The sequence below is a fragment of the Ovis canadensis genome, chromosome 2 (genome assembly GCF_042477335.2).
Source record: "Ovis canadensis isolate MfBH-ARS-UI-01 breed Bighorn chromosome 2, ARS-UI_OviCan_v2, whole genome shotgun sequence".
Taxonomy (NCBI): Eukaryota; Metazoa; Chordata; class Mammalia; order Artiodactyla; family Bovidae; genus Ovis; species Ovis canadensis.
Genome location: NC_091246.1, coordinates 146,100,845 through 146,128,598, shown reverse-complemented (window position 1 = coordinate 146,128,598; position 27,754 = coordinate 146,100,845). Strand labels below are relative to the sequence as shown.

The following is a 27,754-nucleotide window of genomic DNA, read 5'->3' as shown; positions in this document are numbered from 1 at the left end:
AGTTATGCAAGTCCCTTTGACGTGACAAGGCCGTGAAGGGGAGGTGAAGAGGGCAAAGGAGAAGAGGGCAACAGAGGAGGAGATGATAGAATGACATCACTGATGCAATGGACATGAACTTGGGCGAACTCCAGGAGATGGTGAGGGACAGGAAAGCCTGGCATGCTGCAGTCCACTGGGTCACAAAGAGTTGGGCATGACTTGGTGACTGGACAACAAAGTTCTAGAGCTGAAACAGCTCTTTAAATCATTTAGTCTAGGAGTTGTGAATTCACTTGTCTTCAGAGACCAAAAAGTGACTTGCAAATGCATGAATTAGGCTGGTTTAATACAATCATGAGTCAGAGGAACTAGAGAGAAGTGGAAATTACTTTTTCCATTAAATCCTTAGGATATCAATATATCAAAACAGTGTAAATATCAAAAACAGTATAATATAAACCACTCTCCCATTATAGAGATGGAATTGAGGTCAAGAGATATCAATAGGTTTGCTCAAATTTAAGAGAATCTATGAATCTTGACCAGAACCAACTATATAATTCTAGGAACCAATGAACAATAAAATATGGAGCTCCTTATTCAACAATTATTAAGAATTTCAAGATAGTAACAGCAAAACATTAAACCTAGCATCATGCTCTGTATAACTGCATGAGGTACATACCCTTAGAACCATACCAGGTCTTCACTTCTGATTTAGAATTTATACATCCTAACAGAAAGAAATACACAGATACTCTCACCCGCAGCCACCAAAAAAATTGATAATGGAGATGGGGTTAAAATTAAGGCCTTGACTTTGACACTGCAGTAAGTAAACTGACTTTACTTAAAGGAGGGCTTTTGTAAGAAGTTTTAGAATCATTGCTTTTTGTTCCTGTCTGAATTCAGGTTTTATGGATTATTAGTTGATGATTTTCAATCCTAAAGTTCAAAACTCTTCTCTAAAGGTTACTTCTGACTTGAATTCCAGGATGTTTGAAGAGTCATTCAGTCCAGGAATGAAACTCAGGGACATGTGCGTCTACAATCGAGTCTTACTCAGCTCTCTGAGCTCACTGCTATTGTTCTTTTCTTCTTACCTCAAAAGAGCTTTGTAACCTGAATCATCTCCTCAAATAACCTTTACAAAAAATCTTACTTGTTATGGTTTATCAGAAGGGAAGGGAAAGGGATAAATTAGAATGGAATTAACATATACACACTACTATATATAAGATAGATCAACAAGGACCTACTGTATAGCACAGGGAAACCTACTCAATACGTTGTAATAACCTGTAAGGGAAATTAATCTGAAAAAGAAAATAGACCATACTCTAGACCATATATCACGATGGTGCAATCACTCACCTAGAGCCAGACATCCTGGAATGTGAAGTCAAGTGGGCCTTAGAAAGCATCACTACGAACAAAGCTAGTGGAGGTGATGGAATTCCAGTTGAGCTATTTCAAATCCTGAAAGATGATGCTGTGAAAGTGCTGCACTCAATATGCCAGCAAATTTGGAAAACTCAGCAGTGGCCACAGGACTGGAAAAGGTCAGTTTTTCATTCCAACTCCAAAGAAAGGTAATATCAAAGAATGCTCAAACTACCGCACAATTGCACTCATCTCATACACTACTAAAGTAATGCTAAAAATTCTCCAAGCCAGGCTTCAGCAATATGTGAACCATGAACTTCCAGATGTTCAAGCTGGTTTTAGAAAAGGCAGAGGAACCAGAGATCAAATTGCCAACATCTGCTGGATCATGGAAAAAGCAATAGAGTTCCAGAAAAACATCTCTTTCTGCTTTATTGACTATGCCAAAGCCTTTGACTGTGTGGATCACAACAAACTGTGGAAAGTTCTGAAAGAGATGGGAATATGAGACCACCTGACCTGCCTCTTGAGAAATCTGTATGCAGGTCAGGAAGCAACAGTTAGAACTGGACATGGAACAACAGACTGGTTCCAAATAGGAAAAGGAGTACGTCAAGGCTGTATATTGTCACCCTGCTTTTTTAACTTCTATGCAGAGTACATCATGAGAAATGCTGGGCTGGAAGAAGCACAAGCTGGAATCAAGATTGCCGGGAGAAATATCAATCACCTCAGATATGCAGATGACACCACCCTATGGCAGAAAGTGAAGAGGAACTAAAAAGTCTCTTGATGAAAGTGAAAGTGGAGAGTGAAAAAGTTGGCTTAAAACTCAACATTCAGAAAATGAAGATCATGGCATCTGATCCCATCACTTCATAGCAAATAGATGGGGAAACAGTGGAAACAGTGTCAGACTTTACTTTTTTGGGCTCCAAAATCACTGTAGATGGTGACTGCAGCCATGAAATTAAGATGGTTACTCCTTGGAAGGAAAGTTATGACCAACCTAGATAGCATATTAAAAAGCAGAGATATTACTTTGCCAACAAAGGTCCATCTAGTCAAGGCTATGGTTTTTCCTGTGGTCATGTATGGATGTGAGAGTTGGACTGTGAAGAAAGCTGAGCACTGAAGAAGTGATGCTTTTGAACTGTGGTGTTGGAGAAGACTCTTGAGAGTCCCATGGACTGCAAGGAGATCTAACCAGTCCATCCTAAAGGAGACCAGTCCTGGGTGTTCGTTGGAAGGACTGATGCTGAGGCTGAAACTCTAATACTTTGGCTACCTCAGGCAAAGAGTTGACTCATTGGAAAAGACCCTGGTGCTGGGAGGGATTGGGGGTAGGAAGAGAAGGGGACAACAGAGGATGAGATGGCTGGATAGCATCAGCAACTTGATTCACAGCGACTTGGTGAACTCTGGGAGTTGGTGATGGACAGGGAGGCCTGGAGTGCTGTGATTCATGGGGTCACAGAGTCAGACACGACTGAGCGACTAAACTGAACTGAACTGAGACCATATATATAATTATGGTCTACAGTCCATGGCAGTCGCAAAAGGATCGGACATGATTTAGCTAGTAAACAAAAACAGTGTGTATATATAATGTATAACTAATATATCACTGTTCTGTACACCTGAAATTAACATGACATTGTAAGTCAACTATACTTCAACTGAAAATAAATCAGACTCAAAGAGCACAAAAAAAGATTCTTATTTGAAATTTTTACATGGCTTGGAAACACAGAAAGCAAATTTCCTCATCGCAAAGTTGACTAGTCACTTTCTCCTTTGTGTTCATTTACAACTTGTAACCCAAGATGCCATGAGCAGCATGATCTCAGGAATTCTGTTTTGTGACATCAACCAGTTTTTAAAGGCACAACTATTTACACTCAGAAAAATAAAAAAATGAAATTGGGAATTGAGTACCAGGTTGAGGTTTTTTGCAGGAACCATATATTATATATATGTGTACATAGTATGTTTATAAGTTATATAAAGTCTTGGTGTTTTTGTAAAGTCTTTAAAAGAGGTAAACATTCAATTCATCTAACATTGAAAGAGAACTTAAAGATTTTCCCCCTTAAAAAAGTGACCATCTAACAGCTGAACAGAGTTTGGGATAGTATAATGCTGTTGCTAACAGTTGTACATCAGATGGATGGTTTCAATTCCAGATAGGTTCCTTTAGTCATATCCAGAAAGATGCCAATAAAAATTTGTTAAAAGATGAAGGGAAAAACTATTACCTACTTTAAAAATACTAAAGTTTTCTTTAAAAACATGAACATCAGTTAAGTCATTTACTTAATCTCTGAATCAGGCAAAGAATTCCAAACTATCTTATATACCTTCATAGTGTTCAAATCTGTCCTTTCATGAGCCATGAACTAGAGGAAATTCACATGCTGAAGGAAGAAAAGATGAGTGAGTAGGCAAACATAATAACTGAATGAAAGAAAAATTGTTACAAATATAATTATTAATATTTAAAATATTTACTGTATGCCATTCATGGTAAGTGTACATGTTTAGCCTGCACTGAAGTCACTGCAGATGGTGACTGCAGCCATGAAATTAAAAGACGCTTACTCCTTAGAAGGAAAGTTATGACCAACCTGGATAGCATATTAAAAAGCAGAGACATTACTTTGCCAACAAAGGTCCGTCTAGTCAAGGCTATGGTTTTTCCAGTGGTCATGTGTGGATGTGAGAGTTGGACTGTGAAGAAAGCTGAGCACCGAAGAATTGCTGCTTTTGAACTGTGGTGTTGGAGAAGACTCTTGAGAGTCCCTTGGACTGCAAGGAGATCCACCCAGTCCATTTAGAAGGCGATCAGCCCTGGGATTTCTTTGGAAGGAATGATGCTAAAGCTGAAACTCCAGTACTTTGGCCACCTCATGCAAAGAGTTGACTCATTGGAAAAGACTTCGATGCTGGGAGGGATTGGGGGCAGGAGGAGCAGGGGCTGACAGAGGATGAGATGGCTGGATGGCATCACTGACTCGATGGACGTGAGTCTGAGTGAACTCCGGGAGTTGGTGATGGACAGGGAGGCCTGGCGTGCTGCGATATATGGGGTCGCAAAGAGTCAAACATGACTGAACGACTGAACTGAAGTCACTAATTATGTTTAATCCCTGGTTGGGGCAAAGGTGTGTGTCGGGGGGTTCTTTTAATGGAATTTTTTTCACACATGTATTTCAGAATGTGCTATGAAATATTTAAACTGAGTATCATAGAATGCTTTTTAAACTTTCCACAGGTGGAAATTTTCATATGGCCTTTATATATTTACCTATGGAATCCGGTACCTGAAAAAGGTAGGATCTGTCAAATTATTTTATATAATTCTCATGTAATTGTAAGTCTATATCTCATGTTTTCTGATGTGACAGAAGTAGTATTTTAAACAGTCATAAGACTTGCTAAGAGTTATTTGTGCATTTTCTTTGATTTATAAAAATATTGTTAATTTATTCTTTGTAGTAAGTAACTTTTAGGCATATGTAGAAAACAGCTTTGAAAATAATTTGTTTTTCCAGTGATAGATATTGCTAAGTCCTTGGACCACTCTAGTTGGTTATCTGCTACCCATTGGCTTTAGGAACTTATAAAATTCATCTGAGGCTCGAAAAGAAGTCAGAGTTACCACATCACACAACTTAAAAAGGTCAGTTGTGGCATTGAGTGTTATTACCATAGCCTTTGCCAGTATAAATTAGAATTTAGTGTCTTGCAAAGCTACCAACAAGGTGACACCAACTGCCAGTGGAAAATTCCATTCCTTTCCTAGACTGTGCTTTGCTATTCTACATAAACCAAGGCACAGTTACCTACGAAAACAATTCTTTGAGGCTGTCATAGTCTTTTTCTTCATTATTTCAGTGTTTAATAGCACTAACAAATTAGGCTGCCTAACTTCGTCTCACGAGGACATATAATAGCAGTAACAAGTTAGGCTGCTTAACTTCAAGTTTCAATCATACAATAGTGAGTTGGCAGAAGGTGGAAACTTATTTTTAAAAAATATTTTATGGTGTTATCCTTTAAAGTGGTATCAGTGTTATCTTTATTTAGCACATTTTTATTTTCAAAGTGGGGCATTGTGCCAAGTGACATTCCTTACTTGTAAATTCTCATGTAAATATTTGTATGAAAATTACCTTTTTATTTTTCGAGTCTGAGTTGTAAGATATTGTCTGCCTGTGGCAAATTCTATTATAAATAATGGTTGTTTCCCAGTATCATAGTTTCCTAGAGGAAATATTCTTTTTGCTGATTCTCTTATCCTTTAGCAGCTGCACTTATTTTTCACTCAATAAGACTACATGGCCCAGAGGTCATTTGAATAGATTTAAAAGAATGAACTTCACTTTGTATGCTAAGTATGAAGACGTTCTCAACTGGGGTAAATAAATGTGGTGGAAAGTGTTTATTTTGGAGCCCTACTTTTCCAGTTTTTAAGTTTACTTATCTGGGGGGAAGATGGAAAGAATTGGCTATAGAGCTGTAGAGAGAAAAAATGGCTATAGAGCTTTTATACTTCCAACTTTACTACCTTGGAAGAGGAAATAACTTTGGATGGAATTTCAGTTGACATGGGAGAGCTGGGCATCATGGGAATATTGAGTTGCTAACTGAGGTCAAGGCTTGGAATTCATGTCAGGTTCTGTTGATGATGGTGAGCAAGGAGAGATGGTGAGAGCCAGGAGCACTTTTTTGCCCTTTTCCCTAGATCTGCAGGACGCGGTCTCTTTTAAAAGCTCTCATTCAGCAAGCCTGGCCATCTGTCATCAGAACAGGAAGAACTTGGACACAGCTCTGCTTCATTCTGTCCCTACACAGACCGAATGGAACCAAATGGAACGATAGTAGTTTTCATTCTCTAGTTTCTCAGTGGCTCAGTAGAAGGCAGTAAGAGAGTTTCTCAATAGAATGTTTGCTTAAAAATTGTTGTTCCTTAAACTGTAACCATTTCAGCTGCTTCTATATGTAATAAATGCTTGCAAATGAAGAGAGCTAGATGTTGTTCTTGTTGGATTAATTTGTACTGGGGGTTTCTTCCTTTGATACTGAGAAGCACTCAGTTTGGGATGAGCTGTATGGTTTCGAGTTTGGTCATAAGGCAAGATAGAATAGTGTACATGGAATCCATATGACTGAGCTAACTGCAAAGGAAATCATAAGCTATCTTGTCCAACTCCTTCATTTCACAGCTGAGGTAGCGGAAATCCAGAAAGGGTAGGTGGCATTCTACAGGTCACACAGTGAGCTTATGAAAGGGCTGAATCTGAAGTGAAACACATACTGCTATCTCTTGTTCTAGTACTTTCCCCCACTTTACCAGCCTGCCTTAACCGCAGCATGATTTTCAGATAACTTCCTTCTTTGGTTAAGCTAGGAAACTTAACCTAATGTAGTTGTTGTTTCTGTTTGTAGAACTTTAACATATTCTAGTTTTTCTGAAGAAAGGCTATATGATGGGAAAAGACCCTATGTGACTAGAAATAGTTTTCATATGCAAGGTATTTAGAAGCATAAGAGAAATATTGATCTGTTGTACCTTTTATCACCTACTCTGTGTTGATTTCCCCTCCATTGTGTCATAATTCCTATAGTTGATATATGAACATATTTTCAGAGCAAGACACAGGCTGACTTCCGCATGAATTGTCTCAGGGTCCTGGGCACCTACCTGCCTCTTGTACTGACCCAGTATAGGTGATAAATTGTGTGGCCACCCTATGGATATTTCTATAATAAAGGATGAAATCATTGGCCCCATATTTTCAGACACCCTACAAAGAAAGTGTGTGTGTGTGTGTTCACTCATAGGAAATCAATAAAATGTTTTGTATAGTTTCATGATGACAGATAAGAGGGTGTACCTCATTTATGGTGAGGAGCTAATGCTTAGGTGTGCAGATGTTATATGCTGTCTTTGCTTTCTTAGCTCCAAGCTGCCTTTAGAGCCAGCAGTAAATCTGATGATGGAAGTAGACCCTGACAGGCATAGACCTTACACACACGTTAGTGAACTATTAAGTGAAGTCATTGTTGAGTTAGCAGGATGTATTTAAATAGTAGAATCTAAACTATTTAAATAGTTTTAATAGTCTGCTCCTGTAATTGTTGACACAAGTGACCCTTTGCTCCATAAATATGATTGGCAGAGACAAGTACTTTCATAAAAGAAGACACAGAATTAGTTGAGGTACTCTGAAGTCCCAGCACACAATGTACTCATACAAATTAATACATTTTTCTAGGTCTTGAAAGGAACCATATGTCAAACCTTTGAAAATAGAGGAAGTTATCTCTCACTTATTATTATCTTTTTTTCTCATTTGTAGGTGGAAGTTTATATTGAGTAGAGTTCCTTAAATACTTTATTTGAGTTCCTTTACTAATTTTTTAAAAATATAGTGTCACAGGGAATCCCTGAGATACATTTGCAACCAGGACTTAGGTAAATTTTTTTTCTATGTAATCTGTCCATTAGGCTAATATAGTAACAACCATAAGGCACATTTTATATCACAGTTTTCTACACATGCATACGTGTGTGTGTGCTAAGTCACTTCAGTCATGTCTGACTCTTTGTGACCCTGTGGACTGTAGCCCGCCAGGCTACTCTGTCTATGGGGATTCTCCAGGCAAGAATACTAGAGTGGGTTACCATGCCCTACTCCAGGGGGTCTTCCTGACCCAGGGATCGAACGTGCGTTTCTTATGTATCCAGCATTGGCAGGCAGGTCCTTTACCACTAGCATAACCTGGGAAGCCCATACACATGCATATATATAATTAAAATAAAGTTTACTCAAAATATATCTCTACCTAACTCTCTATCAGTCAGAATCTCCATTAGGAGACAGAAACCACAGGAGTGATTCTTGGAGTGACTATAATGTTAAGAATTATAAACCAAGAGCAAGTCGCTGCTGCTGCTGCTGCTGCTAAGTCGCTTCAGTCTGTCCGACTCTGTGCGACCCCACAGATGGCAGCCCACCAGGCTCCCCCGTCCCTGGGATTCTCCAGACAAGAATACTGGAGTGGGTTGCCATTTCCTTCTCCAATGCATGAAAGTGAAAAGTGAAAGTGAAGTCGCTTAGTCGTGTCCGACTCCTAGCGACCCCATGGACTGCAGCCCACCAGGCTCCTCCGTCCATGGGATTTTCCAGGCAAGAGTACTGGAGTGGGGTGCCATCACCTTCTCCGGAGCAAGTCACTAAGATGGTATTATTCAGAGTAATCAATCTGCTGTTTGCTACCAGTCTGCCATGAGATAAGGAGTTTGACTTGAATGCAAATCAACTCACTGCTTCTTTTCTTGAGAGAGTCTATCTCTGAAGAAGAATCGGCAGAACTGAACAGTGCGCTTAGCAACGTAGTTAATTGACATTCTGATGAAACAATAACAAACATTTCAAGGACTGGAGCTTGTCTGCCCACAACACTTTGCTCAGTGCTGCACTGAGGTCTCATGGAGGCAGTAATGGCAGGAAGAAGCTACAGCTCTGAGGATGGAGGCTTATAGGAAGGGGTTGAGGTTATCAGAATGCGGACACTTGAAGAAGGAACCATGGAGCTGGACAGGCCTTCTGCTGAGAAAACGCTGACCGGCTGTTACGTCTCAGAAACCACAAGGAGGCTGATTCTGAGAATGAGGGAAGAATGCAACCAACTGCAGCCTCTGGGATGCACTGTCTGGGGTGCAGATGCAATGCTGGAGGGTGGGTGAGAGTGGGGCTGGGGGTGAAGGCGAGAACAGGAAGCAAAACAGAAAGAAGCCGTTCTTTCTTCATCTAGCAGTCTTCCTGCCTCCTCTAGTGCTTACCTAGATTCAGAGCTCAGCAAGGGACCAGCTCCTTGGAGCCAGCTCAAGACCGTCCACCTTATGAAATCATGAGTGAGGGTTAGATGGGGGAGTGAGACTACCTCTAAGGGATAAGTAAAACATGAGAAAAAGAAACAAGCACAGAGTGTTCTCGAAAGGCTGCTGCTATCCCTGCTCAGTCACGTCTGACTCTTCACAAACCTTTGGACCGCAGTGCGCCACGCTCTTCTGTCCAAGGGATTTCCCAGGCAAGGATCCTGGAGTGGGTTGCCATAGTCCAAAGTGACATTTATCATTTTCGAATACTGCTTTGGGTTTTTTTCATTTTTATATTTTAGAAATTCTATCAAAGAACAAAGATTTTTGAAGTTTTCTTTTACTCTACCTAATCCAAACTAAATAGCTTTTGGTGATGCACTATACACTTTGTTAAGAGCATATCTAATACCACATGTTAACAGAATCAAGGTTTGACAGGCGTTATTCACTGGGATCTGACCACTAAAGAACATTCTTTTATGCAAAAGAAAAAAAACAGACTTCCCACTGTGCTGCATTCTATGATACACTCTGACAACTTACCATAATTTATTTCATTACATTTTAAAACTATGCAGATTGCTGCTGATTATATTGACTTCATGAATAACCAGGGGTGAAAACTCACATTTGAAAAGTACCTTGGCCAGCTGAGCACTTTACCCATTTCCCTTAAACTTTCTGAACCTGGCCTGAATTACGGCATAACTTCTCATTATTCCTTGGGTGTGCTTTTCAAAGGTCAACAAAGAAAGCCAGAATATTCTTCTGGTGTCATGCTTCAAGGTGTTCCCTTTTCCTTGTTAGTTCTTTCTCTTGGAATCTTTCTGAAGTGAAAGTAACAGTGTCATCCTTTTGCCTATTTTGATATGGAAGTAAAAATTGTCCAGTCATTATAATATGTGTCCAATAAGAGTTTTCTTTGTATTGTTTTAAAATTTTGAAATTGCTTACAGCACATCGCTTGTTTAAGGAGGCTTGACATTAGGAGTTTTACTTAAGAAAAATGCCCCATCAAATGACATGGAATACGGTAGACATTGGAAAGGGACCCTAAAGATCAACTATCTCAAATTTCTCATTTCAGAAAAGAAGAAACAATTTTAAAAGAATCAGTTGACTTGCCTGAAGAAAGAATCTCAGTTTGTGGTTTACAATTTCTAGGTTGTTTAAAAATAATAATAATAAAATTTAGAAAACAAGTTTCAAAATCTAGCAGTTCAAGAAATGTTTTTAATTTTTATTAGTAAATTCACCTGACTAGGAAATAGAAGGCACATCACTATGGGAGAACATCATGGGACTAAAGTTTCAGTCTCTGCTCTGCCAGTTGTGCTTAATGGTACCTTTGCTCCCTGAAACCTCATTTTTCTCATCTGTGAAATGGGAAGATGATGCTTGCCTTGGCTTTCTCAGCTTGCATATAGGAGTTCTGTGGAAACTCTATAGTACTTTGAAAATGTAAGACATAACACTAATTATTACTGATTTAGAGGGGGCTCTCGGCAGCTGTGAATGTCTGTCTCCTATAATCCTCTAACATGAAGCTTTCCGTCTTGTGCTGCCGCTGCCATCTAGTCCAGTGAACTCCTTTGTCCTGACTGCTTTGATGCTTGCAAACAGGTAAATGTACTGCCTGGAATGGAAATTGTCTGGCATGACCTGAGGAAATTGCCCTTCAAGGCTTCTCCTTGTTGTATCTTCCATGTCTCCTTCCCACATCTGTCCTCTTGAATATTTTCTGATTCCCTCATACCTTTCATTTGCCCTTGACTTATATCTGGTATCCTATCTGAGAAGAATATTCTGAAGCCAGAGAGAAACTGAAGATAGTGTGTTTCAGTGAGGACCCTGAAGAAGGAGCCGGAAGACCTGGCCATTAATCAGTTTTGCAATGTTAAACAAGTTAGATTCTCTGGGATTGAATTGCTACATCTCTAAAATTAGTAATGTAGTCTAATGCAACATTTTAAATTATTTTTATTTTATTATTTTAATATATATATATAACATTTAAAAACTCGTACTCCGTAATTCAGTGAAGATTTTGAAATAGCTGATCATAATGGCAAGCTGGTACAAACCTGTTTAGAAAGCAAAATGGTGATATAGAATAATAACCATAAGAATGTTCATATACTGTGACTTAGCAATTCAACTTCTATGAATTTTATCCTGAGGAATGAATTATATGGAAGCAAAAAATATACATGTATAAAGTTTTATTACAACTTAAAAATATTTATACACACATACACTTATATGCAAATTATATAGCAAATCCAGAATAGAACGTAAAACAACCTTGATGCTTAATATTAGAATTGTTTAAATTGTTATCAAAATGGCAAAATAGCATCCAACAACTTAAAAATAATGACCAAAAAATTACTACATTATTTGTAGTGCTAGTAAAACATTAAATAGAACGTTACATGAAAATAAGTAACAAACTCATTGCTTTGAAAACTCATTGATTTTGCTTTTAAAATCATATATATGTATATATATATATATATATAGCAAATTGGATGAAATAGGTAAAAAAATGTCAAGATTTCTTTTAGAGAGGAATTGTGGATGGTTCATTTTTCTCAAAATATCTTTACTATTTTCTTTTTCTTTTTTATTTAAAAAGTTAACCTTAAGGTACAGGAATTAGGATAGAAATGATTGTGCATGACTTGTGAAATTATGGATTGTGAAAGTGTTTGCAGTTGTAACTTTTTTTTTCTTTTTAATATTTATTTAATTAGCTGCACCTGGTCTTAGTTGTAGCACATAGGATCTTCTTTTTTTTTTTAATTTTTACTTTATTTTACTTTACAATACTGTATTGGTTTTGCCATACATTGACATGAATCCACCACGGGTGTCCATGCGATCCCAAACATGAACCGCCTTCCCACCTCCCTCCCCATAATATCCCTCTGGGTCATCCCTGTGCACCAGCCCCAAGCATGCTGTATCCTGCATCAGACATAGACTGGCGATTCATTTCTTACATGATAGTATACATGTTTCAATGCCATTCTCCCAAATCATCCCACCCTCTCCCTCTCCCTCAGAGTCCAAAAGTCTACTCTACACATCTGTGTCTCTTTTGCTGTCTTGCATACAGGGTCATCATTACCATCTTTCTAAATTCCATATATATGTGTTAGTATATTGTATTGGTGTTTTTCTTTCTGGCTTACTTCACTCTGTATAATCGGCTCCAGTTTCATCCATCTCATCAGAACTGATTCAAATGTATTCTTTTTAATGGCTGAGTAATACTCTGTTGTGTATATGTATCACAGCTTTCTTATCCATTCATCTGCTGATGGACATCTAGGTTGCTTCCATGTCCTGGCTATTATAAACAGTGCTGCGATGAACATTGGGGTACAAGTGTCTCTTTCAATTCTGGTTTCCTCAGTGTGTATGCCCAGCAGTGGGATTGCTGGGTCATAAGGCAATTCTATTTGCAATTTTTTAAGGAATCTCCACACTGTTCTCCATAGTGGCTGTACTAGTTTGCATTCCCACCAACAGTGTAGGAGGGTTCCCTTTTCTCCACACCCTCTCCAGCATTCATTGCTTGCAGACTTTTGGATTGCAGCCATTCTGACTGCTGTGAAGTGGTACCTCATTGTGGTTTTGATTTGCATTTCTCTAATAATGAGTGATGTTGAGCATCTTTTCATGTGTTTGTTAGCCATCCGTATGTCTTCTTTGGAGAAATGTCTATTTAGTTCTTTGGCCCATTTTTTGATTGGGTCGTTTATTTTTCTGGAGTTGAGCTGCATAAGTTGCTTGTATACTTTTGAGATTAGTTGTTTGTCAGTTGCTTCATTTGCTATTATTTTCTCCCATTCAGAAGGCTGTCTTTTCACCTTGCTTATAGTTTCCTTTGTTGTGCAGAAGCTTTTAATTTTAATTAGATCCCATTTGTTTATTTTTGCTTTTATTTCCAGCATTCTGGGAGGTGGATCATAGAGGATCCTGCTGTGATTTATGTCTGAGAGTGTTTTGCCTATGTTCTCCTCTAGGAGTTTTATAGTTTCTGGTCTTACATTCAGATCTTTAATTCATTCTGAGTTTATTTTTGTGTCAGTTGTAACTTTTAAAAAGGAGAAAAATTTTTTTGAAGTTGGGTTGCATTTAAATGGCAAAGACATGTGGAAGTTTCATTAAAAAACTCCCCATCTGTTCTTGTTTACTTAATCCTGACTGCCCTAGTCCCCGCGTTTTCTCTCAGGGCTTCTCTGAGGTCTTATTGCCCAGAATGCCTCTCTATGGCCCTAGCACAGACTTCTTTCTTAGCTTCTTATTTTGTATTGAGGTATAGCTGGTTGAATTCTTTCTGAAGTGAAGACTCAGACACAACTGGGTGACTGAACAACAACAACATAGCCAATTAACAATGTTGTGATAGTTTCAAGTGAACAGCAAAGGGACTCAGCCATAGGTCTGCATGTATCCACTCTCCCTCATACTCCGCTCCCATCCAGGCTGCCTCATGACACTGAACAGGGTTCCGTAGCATAGACTCTCTAATGAGCTTCTTTAGTCTTCAGTGGGATTCTGGTAAGATTTAAGCTCTTTTTCCATAACAGATTTACATGACCTGTGTTAGACAATACATTCTTCATTTCATATAATACTTTAAAAACCTCTTTCACAATGCAAGTCCCACCTTTTTTGGGGTAATGCTTTGGAAACATTCTTGGCTTAGTGTATAGCCAGAATGAAATTTTGCATCGCTAATCATAATCGTAATCATGATAAGGATAGTTACACTGTGCTGAGCACTCACTGTGGGCCAGACATTCTTACTCATTTCGCATGTGTTGCACTGTGTAACTCCTCATCCTTATACATGAAGGAACCAAGGCTAGCAAAGGATCAGTAATGTGTCCAAGTCAGTGGGAGGGCTGAGATTTAAATCTAGGTCTATTTGGCTATTAGAGAAGGAAATGGAAACCCACTCCAGTATTCTTGCCTGGAGAATCCCAGGGACACAGGAGCCTGGTGGGCTGTCATCTATGGGGTCGCACAGAGTCAGACACGACTGAAGCAACTTAGCAGCAGCAGCAGCATATTTGGTTATATAGCCTACTTGTATCCAGGCTTAGTTACTGACTGAGTAGGTCTACTGGGCTGATGAGGCTTGAGCAGTGACTAAGGAAAAGCAGAGTCTCTGTCTTATAACTGAATTCATATTCAGAACACAGAGTTAAATTTAGTGATTATATTCAAAACGTCCAAATTAAGCATTGCATTTGTTTCATTTTTCTGCTTCCAAATGAACTCGCTTTGGTAAAGCTGAGAATTGGTGTCTTGCTGTATTCTTAGTAATTTAGATCTTATCAGAAATTGTCTCCTAATTTTCTGACTTGTATAGATGTCCCTTTTTATACTAACCAATAATGTACTAGGTTGGCCAAAGGTTCATTTGGGTTTTTCCTTAAGGTGGTATGGACTTTTGGCCAACCCAATAATTATACAATACAATTTATTCTCTCCTTCTATGATACTTTCTGTGATGTGACTAGAAAACTTATATACTATTTACAGTAAGAAGCTAGTTGATAACATTCAGTATTTTCTGTAGCTCAGGAAATGTAAATTGTTGATTGCCTAGAATAAATTAAAACTTCAGATGATAAAACCATTCCTTCAGCACTGAGGTTATAGCTTTTAATTTAATGAGATGGCGACAAATTTGATTTAGGTTGTTTAAACTTTCCCCCATCACTTCTCAACTTTTAGGCTAAAGTGAAAGTCGCTTACTTGTGTTTGAATCTTTGTGACACCATACAGTCCATGGAATTCTCCATGCCAGAATACTGGAATGGGTAACCTTTCCCTTCTTCAGGGGATCTTCTCAAACCAGGGATTGAACTGAGGTCTCCCACATTGCAGGCGGATTCTTTACCAACTGAGCTATCAGGGAAGCCCCAAGAATACTGGCGTGGGTTGCCATTTCCTCCTCTACAGGAATCGTCCCAATCCAGGGATTGAACTTAGGTCTCCTGAGTCTGCTGCATTGCAGGCATCTGGATTCTTGACTGCTGAGTCACCTGGGATGCCTTTTGACTAAGATCAAGTATTCAGTTCAGTTCAGTTTAGACACTCAGTCATGTCCAACTCTGCGATCCCATGAACTGCAGCACTCCAGGCCTCCCTGTCCATCACCAACTCCTGGAGTTCACCCAAACTCATGTCCATTGAGTCAGTGATACCATCCAACCATCTTATCCTCGGTCATCCCCTTCTCTGCCTGCCCTCAATCTTTCCCAGCATCAGGGTCTTTTCCAATGAGTCAGCTCTTCACATGAGGTAGCCAAAGTATTAGAGTTTCAGCTTCAACATTAGTCCTTCCAATGAACACCCAGGACTGATTTCCTTTAGAATGGACTGGTTGGATCTCCTTGCAGTCCAAGGGACTCTCAAGAGTCTTCTCCAACACCACAGTTCAAAAGCATCAGTTCTTTGGCACTCAGCTTTCTTTATAGTCCAACTCTCACATCCATACATGACCACTGGAAAAACCATAGCCTTGACTAGATCGACCTTTGTTGGCAAAGTAATGTCTCTGCTTTTTAATATGCTGTCTACATTGGTCATAACTCTCCACCCTCGTGGTTCAGAAGGTAAAGCGTCTGTCTACAATGCGGGAGACCCAGGTTCAATCCCTGGGTTGGGAAGATCCCCTGGAGAAGGAAATGGCAACCCACTCCAGTACTCTTGCCCGGAAAATTCCACAGACTAAGGAGCCTGGTAGGCTGCAGTCCATGAGGTCACAAAGAATTGGACACAACTGAGTGACTTCATTTCACTTTCCTTCCAAGGAGTAAGCATCTTTTAATTTCATGGCTGCAGTCACCATCTGAAGTGATTTTGGAGCTCAGAAAAATAAAGTCTGACACTGTTTCCCCATCTATTTGCCATGAAGTGATGGGACCCGATGCCATGATCTTCGTTTTCTGAATGTTGAGCTTTAAGCCAACTTTTTCACTCTCCTCTTTTACTTTCATCAAGAGACTCTTTAGTTGTTCTTCAATTTCTGCCATAAGGATGATGTCATCTGCATATCTGAGGTTATTGATATTTCTCCTGGCAATCTTGATTCCGGCTTGTGCTTCATCCAGCCCAGCATTTCTCATGATGTACTCTGCATATAAGTTAAATAAGTAGGGTGACAATATACAATCCTGATGCACTCTTGTTCCTATTTGGAACCAGTCTGTTGTTCCATGTCTAGTTCTAACAGCTGCTTCTTGACCTGTATACAGATTTCTCAGGAGGCAGTTCAGGTGGTCTGGTATTCCCATCTCTTTCAGAATTTTCCACAGTTTATTGTAATCCATACAATCAAAGGCTTTGGCATAGTCAATAAAGCAGAAATAGATGTTTTTCTGGAACTCTCTTGCTTTTTCGATGATCCAGCGGATGTTGGGAATTTGATCTCTGGCTCTTCTGCCTTTTCGAAAACCAGCTTGAACATCTGGAAGTTCATGGTTCACATATTGCTGAAGCCTGGCTTGGAGAATTTTGAGCATTACTTTAGTAGTGTGTGAGATGAGTGCAATTGTGTGGTAGTTTGAGCATTCTTTGGCATTGCCTTTCTTTGGAACTGGAATGAAAACTGAGCTTTTCCAGTTCTGTGGGCCACTGCTGAGTTTTCCGAATTTGCTGGCATATTGAGTGCAGCACTTTCACAGCACCATCTTTTAAGATTTGAAATAGCTCAACTGGAATTCCATCACCTCCACTAGCTTTGTTTGTAGTAATGCTTGCTACTGCTAAGTCACTTCAGTCGTGTCCGACTCTGTGCGATCCCAGAAACTGCAGCCCACCAGGCTCCCCCATCCCTGGATTCTGCAGGCAAGAACACTGGAGTGGGTTGCCATTTCCTTCTCCAGTTCATGAGAATGAAAAGTGAAAGTGAAGTCGCTTAGTTGTGTCCGATTCTTTGCAACCCCATGGACTGCAGCCCACCAGGCTCCTCCGTCCATGGGATTTTCCAGGCAAGAGTACTGGAGGGGGTTGCCATTTCCTTCTCTAGTAGTGATGCTTAACTTTCCCTAAGGAACATCAAGAAACCTTTTACCCAAATTTTCATTTTGTGTTCAGGCTTTGTCTTGAGAGAATGACATTCACATCGAGAGCTTTCTCCAGGCCATGCGGTAGAAAGATTTCAGGACTTGCAGGAGTTCATGAAGCTGAAATGGATTTTTGTGGGAGGAGGATGTGCTTACGTGAATTTCCACGTATATGTGGTGACTTCTACCTTACTGAGTGATACTTGCTCTTAGGTAATTATATATACAAGGGTTTGTGGAGTTGGTGCTTGATCACACCATTAATCTTTTCAGCTTCCTTAATAAAATACCAACTTTGTAGAAACTTTCAAAATAAAAGCTGACTTACAGTTCAGAGACTACTGAAATAACCCTGATTTAAATATGATTTCATTATTAAATAGTGCCCTAAAGGCATAGACTTACACGTCTCAAAATGTTTAGAGCTCAGGTTGACTATGAAAACATTGGTCCTTATTTATATGCTGTAACAAAGCTAGTGTCACAGGCTTCCTTTGGCTGACAGCAGTGCCTGAGAACTGGCTTGCATTAGTATTCGTCTCCTGTTTCCGTGGGGAATAGAAAACTAGTCACTCTCAGAAGAGTTCAGGTAATTTGATATGAAATATTGATCCATGTTTCAAAATCTGTACCTGCACGTTCACTTTGCATTAGTTGAAGCATCATCTGACACTTAAAATTCTTTACTGAATTCAAAAAGGGTTTCTTTTTCTTAGGTTTGTTTTTTTAGTAAAATCTGAGAGTTAATGGCTTTCGCATACAGTGGTCATCATAATAAAACATTGTCCTCACCAGCGATAATGAAACAAACCAGATGTTCTTTGCTTTAAAAATAAAAAAAGAAGCTTTCTGGAGGGAAGTAATGAGATGTTCTAGTTCTGCAGCCAGTTTCGTCTCTTCAGGGAAGACTTGATCTTGGCCATGAGAGGTGGCGTCGGGGGTACTTAACCCAAGGACTGGGTGTGAAGCAGAGGTGGCCAGCCCTTGCTCTGTCCAGAGCCCCATGTGTGGCTCTGAGAAACTGGCTCAAGGAGCATCTGGATACTGGTTCAGCTACAGTTTGCTGTAAGGTGGGACACACGGCCTAGGGTTTTGTTTTTGCCCCCTTCCCCATTCTTAATGCACGTGGGAATGGCCCTCCTGCTAGAGGCCATTGCTGTCATTATTTTAGGATTTTTTGCACAACAGTCTGTGCTACCAGTCACCTTGGAATGATTTTTCCAAAGCACAGGGAAGATGGCCATTTTGTCCTCAGGGTATTTAGGCTTCTATAAAGCAGTGAACAGTGGAAAGAATAAAGTTTTTGTTTTCAGGCAGAATTAATCTGTCGTGATAGAGGTAGTTGTATGGGAGAGGGCAGGAGAGAGCCTGCTGGAATGCTGAAAGTATTCTAGATCTCAATCTGGGTGATGGTGACGTAGGTGAATATGTATGTAGACAGTTGATGTGGGTGTATACATATGGAGACATAGCGTGTTTCTGTGCACTTAGATTTGCACACTGTAACTGTAACTTACTCTTCAGTGAGAAAAATTAATGATGGTGTTTGGTCCTCCTGTAGCTCCATATAAAGCAGCTTCTGCTGGTGCTGACTGCAGATGTGGGCACAAGACATTTGAGGAGCAAAGACCGTTGTTTAAAGGGCTCTTCCAAGAGCCTGGCCTATTACTGTTGGGAGTTACTGATCTCTCTTCATTTGTTCATTCTTTAATTCAGTGTCTTTTGAGTTCTTACCTATGACAGAGATTATTCTAAGTGAAAGCAGTTGTGTCCTACTCTTTGCGACCCCATGGACTCTGCAGTCCATGGAATTCTCCAGGCCAGAATACTGGAATGGGTAGCCTTTCCTTTCTCCAGGGGATCTTCCCAACCTAGGGATCGAACCCAGGTCTCCTGCATTGTAGGCGGATTCTTTACTAGCTGAGCCACAAGGGAAGCCCAAGAATACTGGAATGGGTAGCCTTTCCTTTCTCCAGGGGATCTTCCGGAATGCAACCGAGGTCTCCTGCATTGGCACGACTGAAGCGACTTAGCAGCAGCAGCAGCAGCAGCAGCAGCTCCTGCATTGCAGGCAGATTCTTTACAAACTGAACTATCAAGGAAGCCCAATTATTCTGAGCATCACAGATAAAACAGCAGGTCAGTCTGAGTTCCTGAGCTAATACTATTGTTGTTCTTCCCTTCCCTGGGATCATCAATAACATAGGAATTTAATTCAACTTAGCTAACATTTATCAAACATCTGTGCTGCCAAGACATAGTGGTAGATGGAAGAGGAGAGGGAAGGAATAATGCTTGCCTGTGCGGATCTTATAGTACAGTAGAAAGTCAAGATTTTTCTATTAATACTTACACTTTGAGACTCTGTGATGAATGATAGAAGTATAGGGTTCTGTCTTGAGCATTGGGAAAGAGGTGCAATTGAGGGAATTGAAGAAAACTGCAGGGAAGCAGTATTTAGTTTGAGCCCTCCTGAATGGGTTGTCGTTGACGGAGTGTGGGGGAGGGGGGTGGCTAGTGAAAGCATTGTTTTTTTTAATTTAAATTTATTTATTTTAATTGGAGGCTAATTACTTTACAATACTGTAGTGGTTTTGCCATACATCAACATGAATCTGCCACGGATGTACACATGTTCCCAATCCCGAGCCCCCCTCCCACCTCCCTCCCCATACCATCCCTCTGGGTCATCCCAGTGCACCAGCCCCAAGCATCCTGTATCCTGCATCGAACCTCGACTGGCGATTTGTTTTGTATATGATATTATACATGTTTCAATGCCATTCTCCCAAATCATCCCATTCTCTCCCTCTCCCACAGAGTCCAAAAGAATGTTCTATACATCTGTGTCTCTTTTGCTGTCTCGCATACAGGGTTATCGTTACCATCTTTCTAAATTCCATATATATGCATTGCTGCTGCTGCTGCTGCTGCTGCTGCTGCTGCTGCTGCTAAGTTGCTTTAGTTGTATCCAACTCTGTGCGACCCCATAGACGGCAGCCCATTAGGCTCCTCTGTCCCTGGGATTCTCCAGGCAAGAATACTGGAGTGGGTTGCCATTTCCTTCTCCAATGCATGAAAGTAAAAAGTGAAAGTGAAGTCACTCAGTCGTGTCTGACTCTTAGTGACCCCATGGACTGCAGCCTACCAGGCTCCTCTGTCCATGGATTTTCCAGGCAAGAGTACTGGAGTGGGGTGCCATTGCCTTCTCCGATATATGTGTTAACATACTCTATTGGTGAAAGCATTCTTAGGTGAGAAGAACAGAGTGGGAAAACTGGAAAACAAAACAAGGTCTGTTTGAGACTACATGATGGAGAAATTGGGGAAATAATACTGGTAATGTATTTGGGAAGGGCTTGATTGTTGTTTTAAAGAGATTGGATTTTACAGCTAATGAGGGCTTCGTTCTTCTGTGTCCTTATTGTAAAGAAACCTGGTGTTTGTGTGGAAGGGGCATCCTGCCTCCTTCCTGACCCCGATACAAAGTCGCTCATCTTATTAACACATGACACTACCTCTTCCCTACGTCTTCTCTGTGGGTCCTGCTCCTTCTCCTTCCACATACCCCAGAGCGGTCAATGAACGGAGCAGGGAAGTCTAAGATAATGGTGGAAAGTCATTTCAACTACATCCACCTTCCCAGCCTCATCCAGCTATGAATGGCCGTGAAATTATATCCTTAATCCTCACCAACAGAGCCTAACGAGACACAGACATTACTTTTCCTCCATTACTATTGTAACCCTCTGCAAGCAACATGATTGCTCAAACTACTGGTTCTTTCCCTGTAGTCCCACTTCACCCTTCTCTGCCCTACTTGCTCACTCTCCTTTTTCTTTAATCTCTTTTATTGTGATAAAAGTCACATGATATAAAACATACTATTTTAAATACATTTGACTCTACATTTCAGTGGTGGTAAGTTTGTTCACATTGGTGTGCGACTCTCACCATTATCCGTCTCCCGAATTTTTCACCTTCCTAAACTGAAACTCCGTCCCCATTAAACACTAACTCCCTGTCCCCCCCAACCCCCACCCCTGGCATCTACCAGTGTACTTTCTGACTCTACGAATTTGACTATTCTAGGTACCCAGTCCCACTTGCTTACTTTCAGATCCTCCCTGTTGGAGTATCATCTTCTTTTAGACATTTCTTTCAATTAAACAGATCTTTGCTATTTCAGAGCAATTTTATTTAAAAATTTTGGGGAAAAGCTGAAAAATTCATGACTGAAATCAACCGTGGAGATTAGTTGAGAATTCTCATTATTTGTGGTTACCCTATTTCCTGTTAATTTTATATACAGGGTTGGCAGTAAAATTAGATAAAATTGCCTTTTTTTCCCCTGAGCTGGCAGGTTGTTTGAATTCTGGCCAAACTCTTCCACTTATGTGAGTAGTACATCTAACCAGATCTATCCTTAGAATATTAGTTATGAGGAGTAGATTGAGGGTTTCCAGTATTTCTGTCTTATGTCTTAAGAAGTGTGTGTATATGTAACCCAGTTAGTAAAGCCATGGTGACTGGTACCCAGGGTCTCACTGCTAATTGCTGACTGAAGGATGTTTCAGGATGTCTAAGGGATTCCATTACCACAGTTGTGTGAACCATGGATTCAGGGAGCATCAGACTGATTCTCAGGCCCCCAGACTGAAAGATAAAGTGTTCTCCACTCTCCTTTACAGTACACGGTGTCGTCCGGATACAATGAAGATTGCAGAGTGCAGTGTAACCATTAGCATTTCACTTTCCTTTCCTGTCTAGGACAGAGTCAGGTCCATCTTCCTCAAGTTAATTAACTGGTAAGACTCTAGGAGTTGTTTCTGCAGTGACTTGGGTACTAGGAAGGCATTTAGTAACCACAGAGGAAGGAAACATAGTCTGTTTTCCTAGGCAATAGCGCTCTGGTCAGTTGTCAGCATCTCCTTTGTGGACGTGTCTTCCTTTCCATAACAGGTTTTTGTTTAGGATGTTAAAAGTAAATATATTAATAAAATACCCAAACATGGATTCTTAATAGGGTGCATGGTATTCAGCATAAGCAGAAAAATCTTATTTGGAACTACCTATTCCAATACGAATGGAGGTAGTGGGTGGACTGCAATGCTCTGTGTGCGTGGGCACACGTGAGCATCATAGCTGCATGACGGGTGTGCATACGCGCACCTGTGTGTGCAGGCATCACCGCTGATATGAAGCGTGAAGCAGGAAGGATCTCTTCTCACTTCGTTCCTAATAATGGCTCCTGTCACCTTCACCTCAGTTTTTTCTTTAACGGTTGAAGCTGGAAAGAAATTGAGATAGCGGTGCTTTGCTAATTATCTTGATTACATGTGAATTATCAAAAAGGGGCCATGAAAAAATGAAATTACTAAATACTGTGGATACGATTTGATTTGGGGTCGGTTGACCTAATTTACAAGGTCCCAGGCTGGGAAATTGTTTCCCACTTCCCTTCCTTATTCCCCAGTCCTTTATTCTCAAACAGTGGCCTCCTCTAGGTGATTTCTTTGTACTGCATAAGCGTGGAGTATGATCAACAGAGACTGGCAAAATTCTGATTGCCAAATATGCTACTGCAAAGAAAAACACAGTCCTACAAGTTATATGCATAACTGCTGTAGTCCTATAGATGAAAATGTATACATTAAAAATAGAGTTTAGATTATGATTCTGCTTGACTATGGGAACATCTCTTATCCAGATGTAACACATTAATTCAGTCATTGAATAAACAGGGTCTTGTAGTATGAAGTCTGGCTTTCTGAAGGAATAGCTTTTGTGTCATCATGTTGTGGAAAAGTTGTGCCTTCTTTTTAGGTATCAGATTAGAAATGCTATTCTTCTTCTTTTAAGAAGTTCCTGCTTAACTACATTTGAATTAAAAAAAGAATCACACTTAATGTAACATTGGAGGTTTTATCCTCATGTGCTCAATATGGCAATCCTGGGGCAAGAAATTGATAGAAGTACAGAATGGACTCCTGAATAATAGAGAAATTGTGAGAAAAAGTACTGGTTTGTGATTCCACTAATTTAAAATCTATTTTGATTGCTAAGAAAAATTATTTGATTTAGTAGCTAATGCCAGTGATTGTATTCATACCCACCTGCTGCTGGTTCAAACCTGTAAGCACAGAGAAAAGAGACTTTAGATTTGTAATAGCCTCTCATTATTTTGAGACTTTTTGGTTTATTTTTGCAGCAGTGTATTTAAGATGTCCTTACAGCATTTATTTCAAATAAGTGAAGCAATATTATAATATGAGATTATTTTATCCTGTTAAAATGTGGGACATCTGAATAATTACCAAGTTCAAAGAAAAAAAATGTTCCAGGAGTGGGTCTTAAACTTGACCATGTCTGAGGATCACCAGGAGGGCTTGTTAAGCCACAGATGGCTAGGCTTAACGCAGAGCTTCTGATTCTAGATTTGGATGAGGCCTGAGGATTTCCGTCTCCAGCAAGTACTCGAATGATGATGATGGCAACACTGATCCAGGGACCTCACTTGTGTTAAGGGCCCTAACATAAGGGACCTTATGCTGTGTTATAGTATGGTACCCATAAAAAGCTAAATACTCACTAACAAATTAACAGACTTAGTGGCTTAAAACAGTGAAATCGAAGTTAATCTCTTACAGTCCTGTGGTCAGAAATCCAAAATCAGTTTCACTGGGCAAAAGTCAGAGTAGCAGCAGAGCTGCTTCTTTTGGAAACTGGAGGGAAGAATTTACTTTCCTTGTCAGCTCCCATTGGTTGCTTGTATTCCTTAACTTCTGGCCCCTTCCTCTTCTTCAAAGCTCATCACTCCAATCTCTGCTTCTGTCATATTGCCTCCTCCTTTTCTATAGTCAGATCCCTCTCTCTGTCTTCCTCTTATATTTGTGATTATAGTCAGGTTCCATCCAGATAAACCATGGTGCTTTCCCCATCTCAAGATCATTCTCCTGATCGCATCTGTAAGTTGATTTTCCCAGATAAAGTAATAGTTACAGATTTAGGGATTAGGACTTGGATATCTTTGGAGGCCATTATCCAGCCCATTGCACTGTGAAAAGCTTCTAATTTCTCCTGATCTCTCAGAAGACAGTCACAAATATATTTAGAAAGCAGTGCCATTTGGAACATTTCAAGTTGGAGTCATTTTGCATTCATTGCTTCTTATATAAAAGTGGAGACGATTCACAGGTGGGAACACATCTGCTTCTGCAATAAATGTTCGTGTTATTCTGTTATCTTGAAAAGTCATGGGGACAAAATTTAATTAAATTCTATAACAAAATTTTGATTTTTATTAAGACCTGAGGTAGCATAAAATCTAAAGTTTCTCTTTGGAAGGGTCAGAAATTCTTTGTTCTTCAAGAGCTTACAAGTTAACGGAAGCTATGACTTGCTCACCAATATATTTGACATCAGGTAGCACGTGAGAAGTTTTGACCAGGTGCTCAGGGAAGACTGCAGTAGGAGGTGGTATTGAGGATAAAAGACAGAGACTTCTGCTGATGTTGATGATGAGCAAAGGAGGTGAAGGGAGGAACAGCGTTGGAAGAGAATGGAAAGTGTTAAGGCTGTAACTTGGGAAGTGGGGAGTGTGTCTGGAGGCAGAAGAGAAGAGGGGGACAGCCAGTATGATGAAGCTGGGAGACAAAGGGACCAACAGGCAAAGGCTGTTCTTACCAGGTCAAGAATTCAGCTCTTGTTTAGTCAGGAAAGGTGAAATGAGAAGGTGACAGACAATTGAATTAGTGATGGAGAAGGACCACTTGGTGAAGCATGAGGAATGAATTAGACATGGCAAAAGCTGGAGGCAGGGGAACTGTGTTGGCTGATGTAACAGTCTTGATAGCTGTTGTCCCTGGCGTTGGCCCCTGTGCGGGAGAAATGGGCTCTAGTGTCTCAGTTGTAGATTTTTGTGTCAAATACGCCCACCAAAATGTGGTCAATTTCAGACAGGTAAAGCATTTCCTGCTTGTTGCGAACGCTTCTCCAGTACTGGAGAGGCAGTGTTGAATTTTTAAAAGGAGAAAAGGGGACAGAATGTTTGCAGTTGTATTTCAAAGTTACTTCTAAAAAGAGTGGTGGGAGTGGGGAGAACAAGTGTAAGTTTAAAAAAGATTTCTCCTGTTTCTTTTCCAGAAGAATGAAGGCTTATATCCTGGCCAGGAAAATGTGTAGCTGTTTCTGTCGTGATCTGTTTGCACAGGAGGAGAAAGCACTTGTATTTTCCATTTAGGGTCTCTAACTTAGTTGTCGTTGTTCAGTTGCTCAGTCGTGTCTGACTCTTTGCGACCCCATGGACTGCAGCACACCAGGATCTTCTGTCCTTCACCATCTCCTGGAGCTTGCTCAAACTCATGTCCATCGAGCTGGTGATGGCATCCAACCATCTCATCCTCTGTTGTCCCCTTCTCCTCCTGCCTTCAATCTTTGCCAGCATCAGGGTCTTTTCTAATGAGTTGGCGCTTCATATCAGGTGCCCAAAGTATTGGAGCTTCAGCTTCAGCATCAGTCTTTCCAATGAATATTCAGGATTGATTTCCTTTAGGATGGACTGGTTGGATCTCCTTGCAAGGGGCTCTCAAGAGTCTTCTCCAACACCACAGTTCAGGAGAAAAAAAAAACAAGGGCTATCCACATTGGAATGAAGGTAATGAATACTGTTTTTTGTTTTTTTTGGAAGAGACAAAAACTGCTCTTTATTTTTTTAAAAGTTGTACTTAGTCCATAAGACAAATAATTTAAAAAATATACTTCTAGGTCTGTGATATCTAGGGGAGAGACAACAGCTGACTTTGAAAGAAAGAAGGGTATTCAACCCCGGCAGCCACATGCTTTCTCAGACTCCTGCCACGTGTTCTTCTGTGCTGTGTCCTGCGTTGTGGTACTTAATTGATCGTCTCCCTGACCTTCTGATGTGTGTGTTATTACCCCCATTTAAAAGAGAAAAAAGAAATAGCTTCAAAGAGGTTAAGTAACATTAAGTAGCAGATCGGGCATTCAGCCCCAGGTCCTGTGAGTCTTTGCCCACATTCATCACTTTTAAATGACCTCTCTTAGTAAAAATATTCCATTTCAATGTTCAGTTAAATTCTTAAAAGCAGTTCACTATTCACTGATATAATACTGTGTCTTTACTGTGGATATTTTATGGCAGGAAAGATGGGAGAGAAATGATAAAATGCAAGAATAGTTTTAGTTTGAAAAGTGTTTGAAGTTCTACTAAAATGTATATGAGCATAAAGTTTCCAGAAATCCTGTTTTTATATTTTTTTTCAACAGAAAAAGCTTTTAACTTACTGTACTAGAAAGTAGAACATTTCATTTTCTAATGGGAATGATCTGCTTTTTGCCCCCTGCTAGCAACTCTGTTTGTTTGCCAGTGGTTGACATAAAATGGTATCACCCCTGCCTGACCTGGCTACTTCCTGCTGATTACATAAGTCTTCGCTCAGGCGTCACCCCTCTTCCTTCCCAATCCCTTCCTCTTTCCCTCCGGGCTGTCTGTCCTAAGCCCTTGCCTCCCCTGCCCCGTAGCACCCTGTGCCCCCATAGTGGCCTCGGAAGAGCTTGTTTGCTGTACTTGTCGCACGGTTACTTATGTCCTTTCTCAGTCTTATGATAAACACCAAAGGTCAGTTCCTGAAAACAGAATCTCAGTAAATAGCTGTTGAACCAGATCTACTATCTGTCTGTAAGGTCGAGGAGATTAAACTGATGGCTATGATGTATTCAGCAAGGTGTGTTGAGAAATAAGGCAACTTTCAAAAATAGAGAAGGGGAAAAAGAAAAAGGAATGCAAACTTTTGAAAAAGGCACTGCTGTTCTCCGTCCTGATACTTCATCTGTAGTTGCTTACTTGTTCCAGGTTTAATTCGGACATTAAGGGAATAGGTGGTAAAAGCCAAAGAAACATCTGTCCGTTTCGGAAGGATGCCTCAGTGTTCCGTTTTCTTTCCTGCAGGCATCTGAGTTGGTATCTCGTGGCGGGAGGGGCAGCAGCCACAGGTGCCAAGCGGTGTCCAATAGTCCTGGTAGAGAGCCGGGGGAGAGATGGCCTCCACTCTGTTGTCCTGTTTGCCTGTTCACCACCAAATCATTAACTAAGCGTATTCCTTGTTTCCTACAGCCTTCCCTCCTGCTCTGAGCACTGAATATGGCTCAACAATTGTTAATTCCTTTGCATGTCTTTGGCCCGACCCACAAATATCAACACCATCTTTATTTATTTATCTGTTCTTAGCAGTTTTATTTGTAGCAGCCCAAAACCTATGGGGGAAAATCAAATATCTTACAAGGGGTAGACAGTTAAATCACGGTGCATCCTTAGCCTGGAATTCTACTTGGAGAAAACAGAATAAAGTCTTGACGTACGAAATAACTAACATGGAGATCA

General features: G+C 40.3%; 1 protein-coding gene across 3 annotated transcripts in view; it reads left to right on the top strand.

Annotated features, from left to right (window-relative positions):
- CERS6 (ceramide synthase 6) overlaps positions 1 to 27,754 on the top strand; it is a 349,400-nt gene that overhangs the window by 199,253 nt on the left and 122,393 nt on the right. For all 3 annotated transcript variants that reach the window (XM_069577322.1, XM_069577321.1, XM_069577320.1), the window contains exon 4: positions 4,643 to 4,700. In XM_069577322.1, the coding sequence (XP_069433423.1) occupies positions 4,643 to 4,700 (58 nt within the window). The remainder of the gene's footprint in view (positions 1 to 4,642; positions 4,701 to 27,754) is intronic.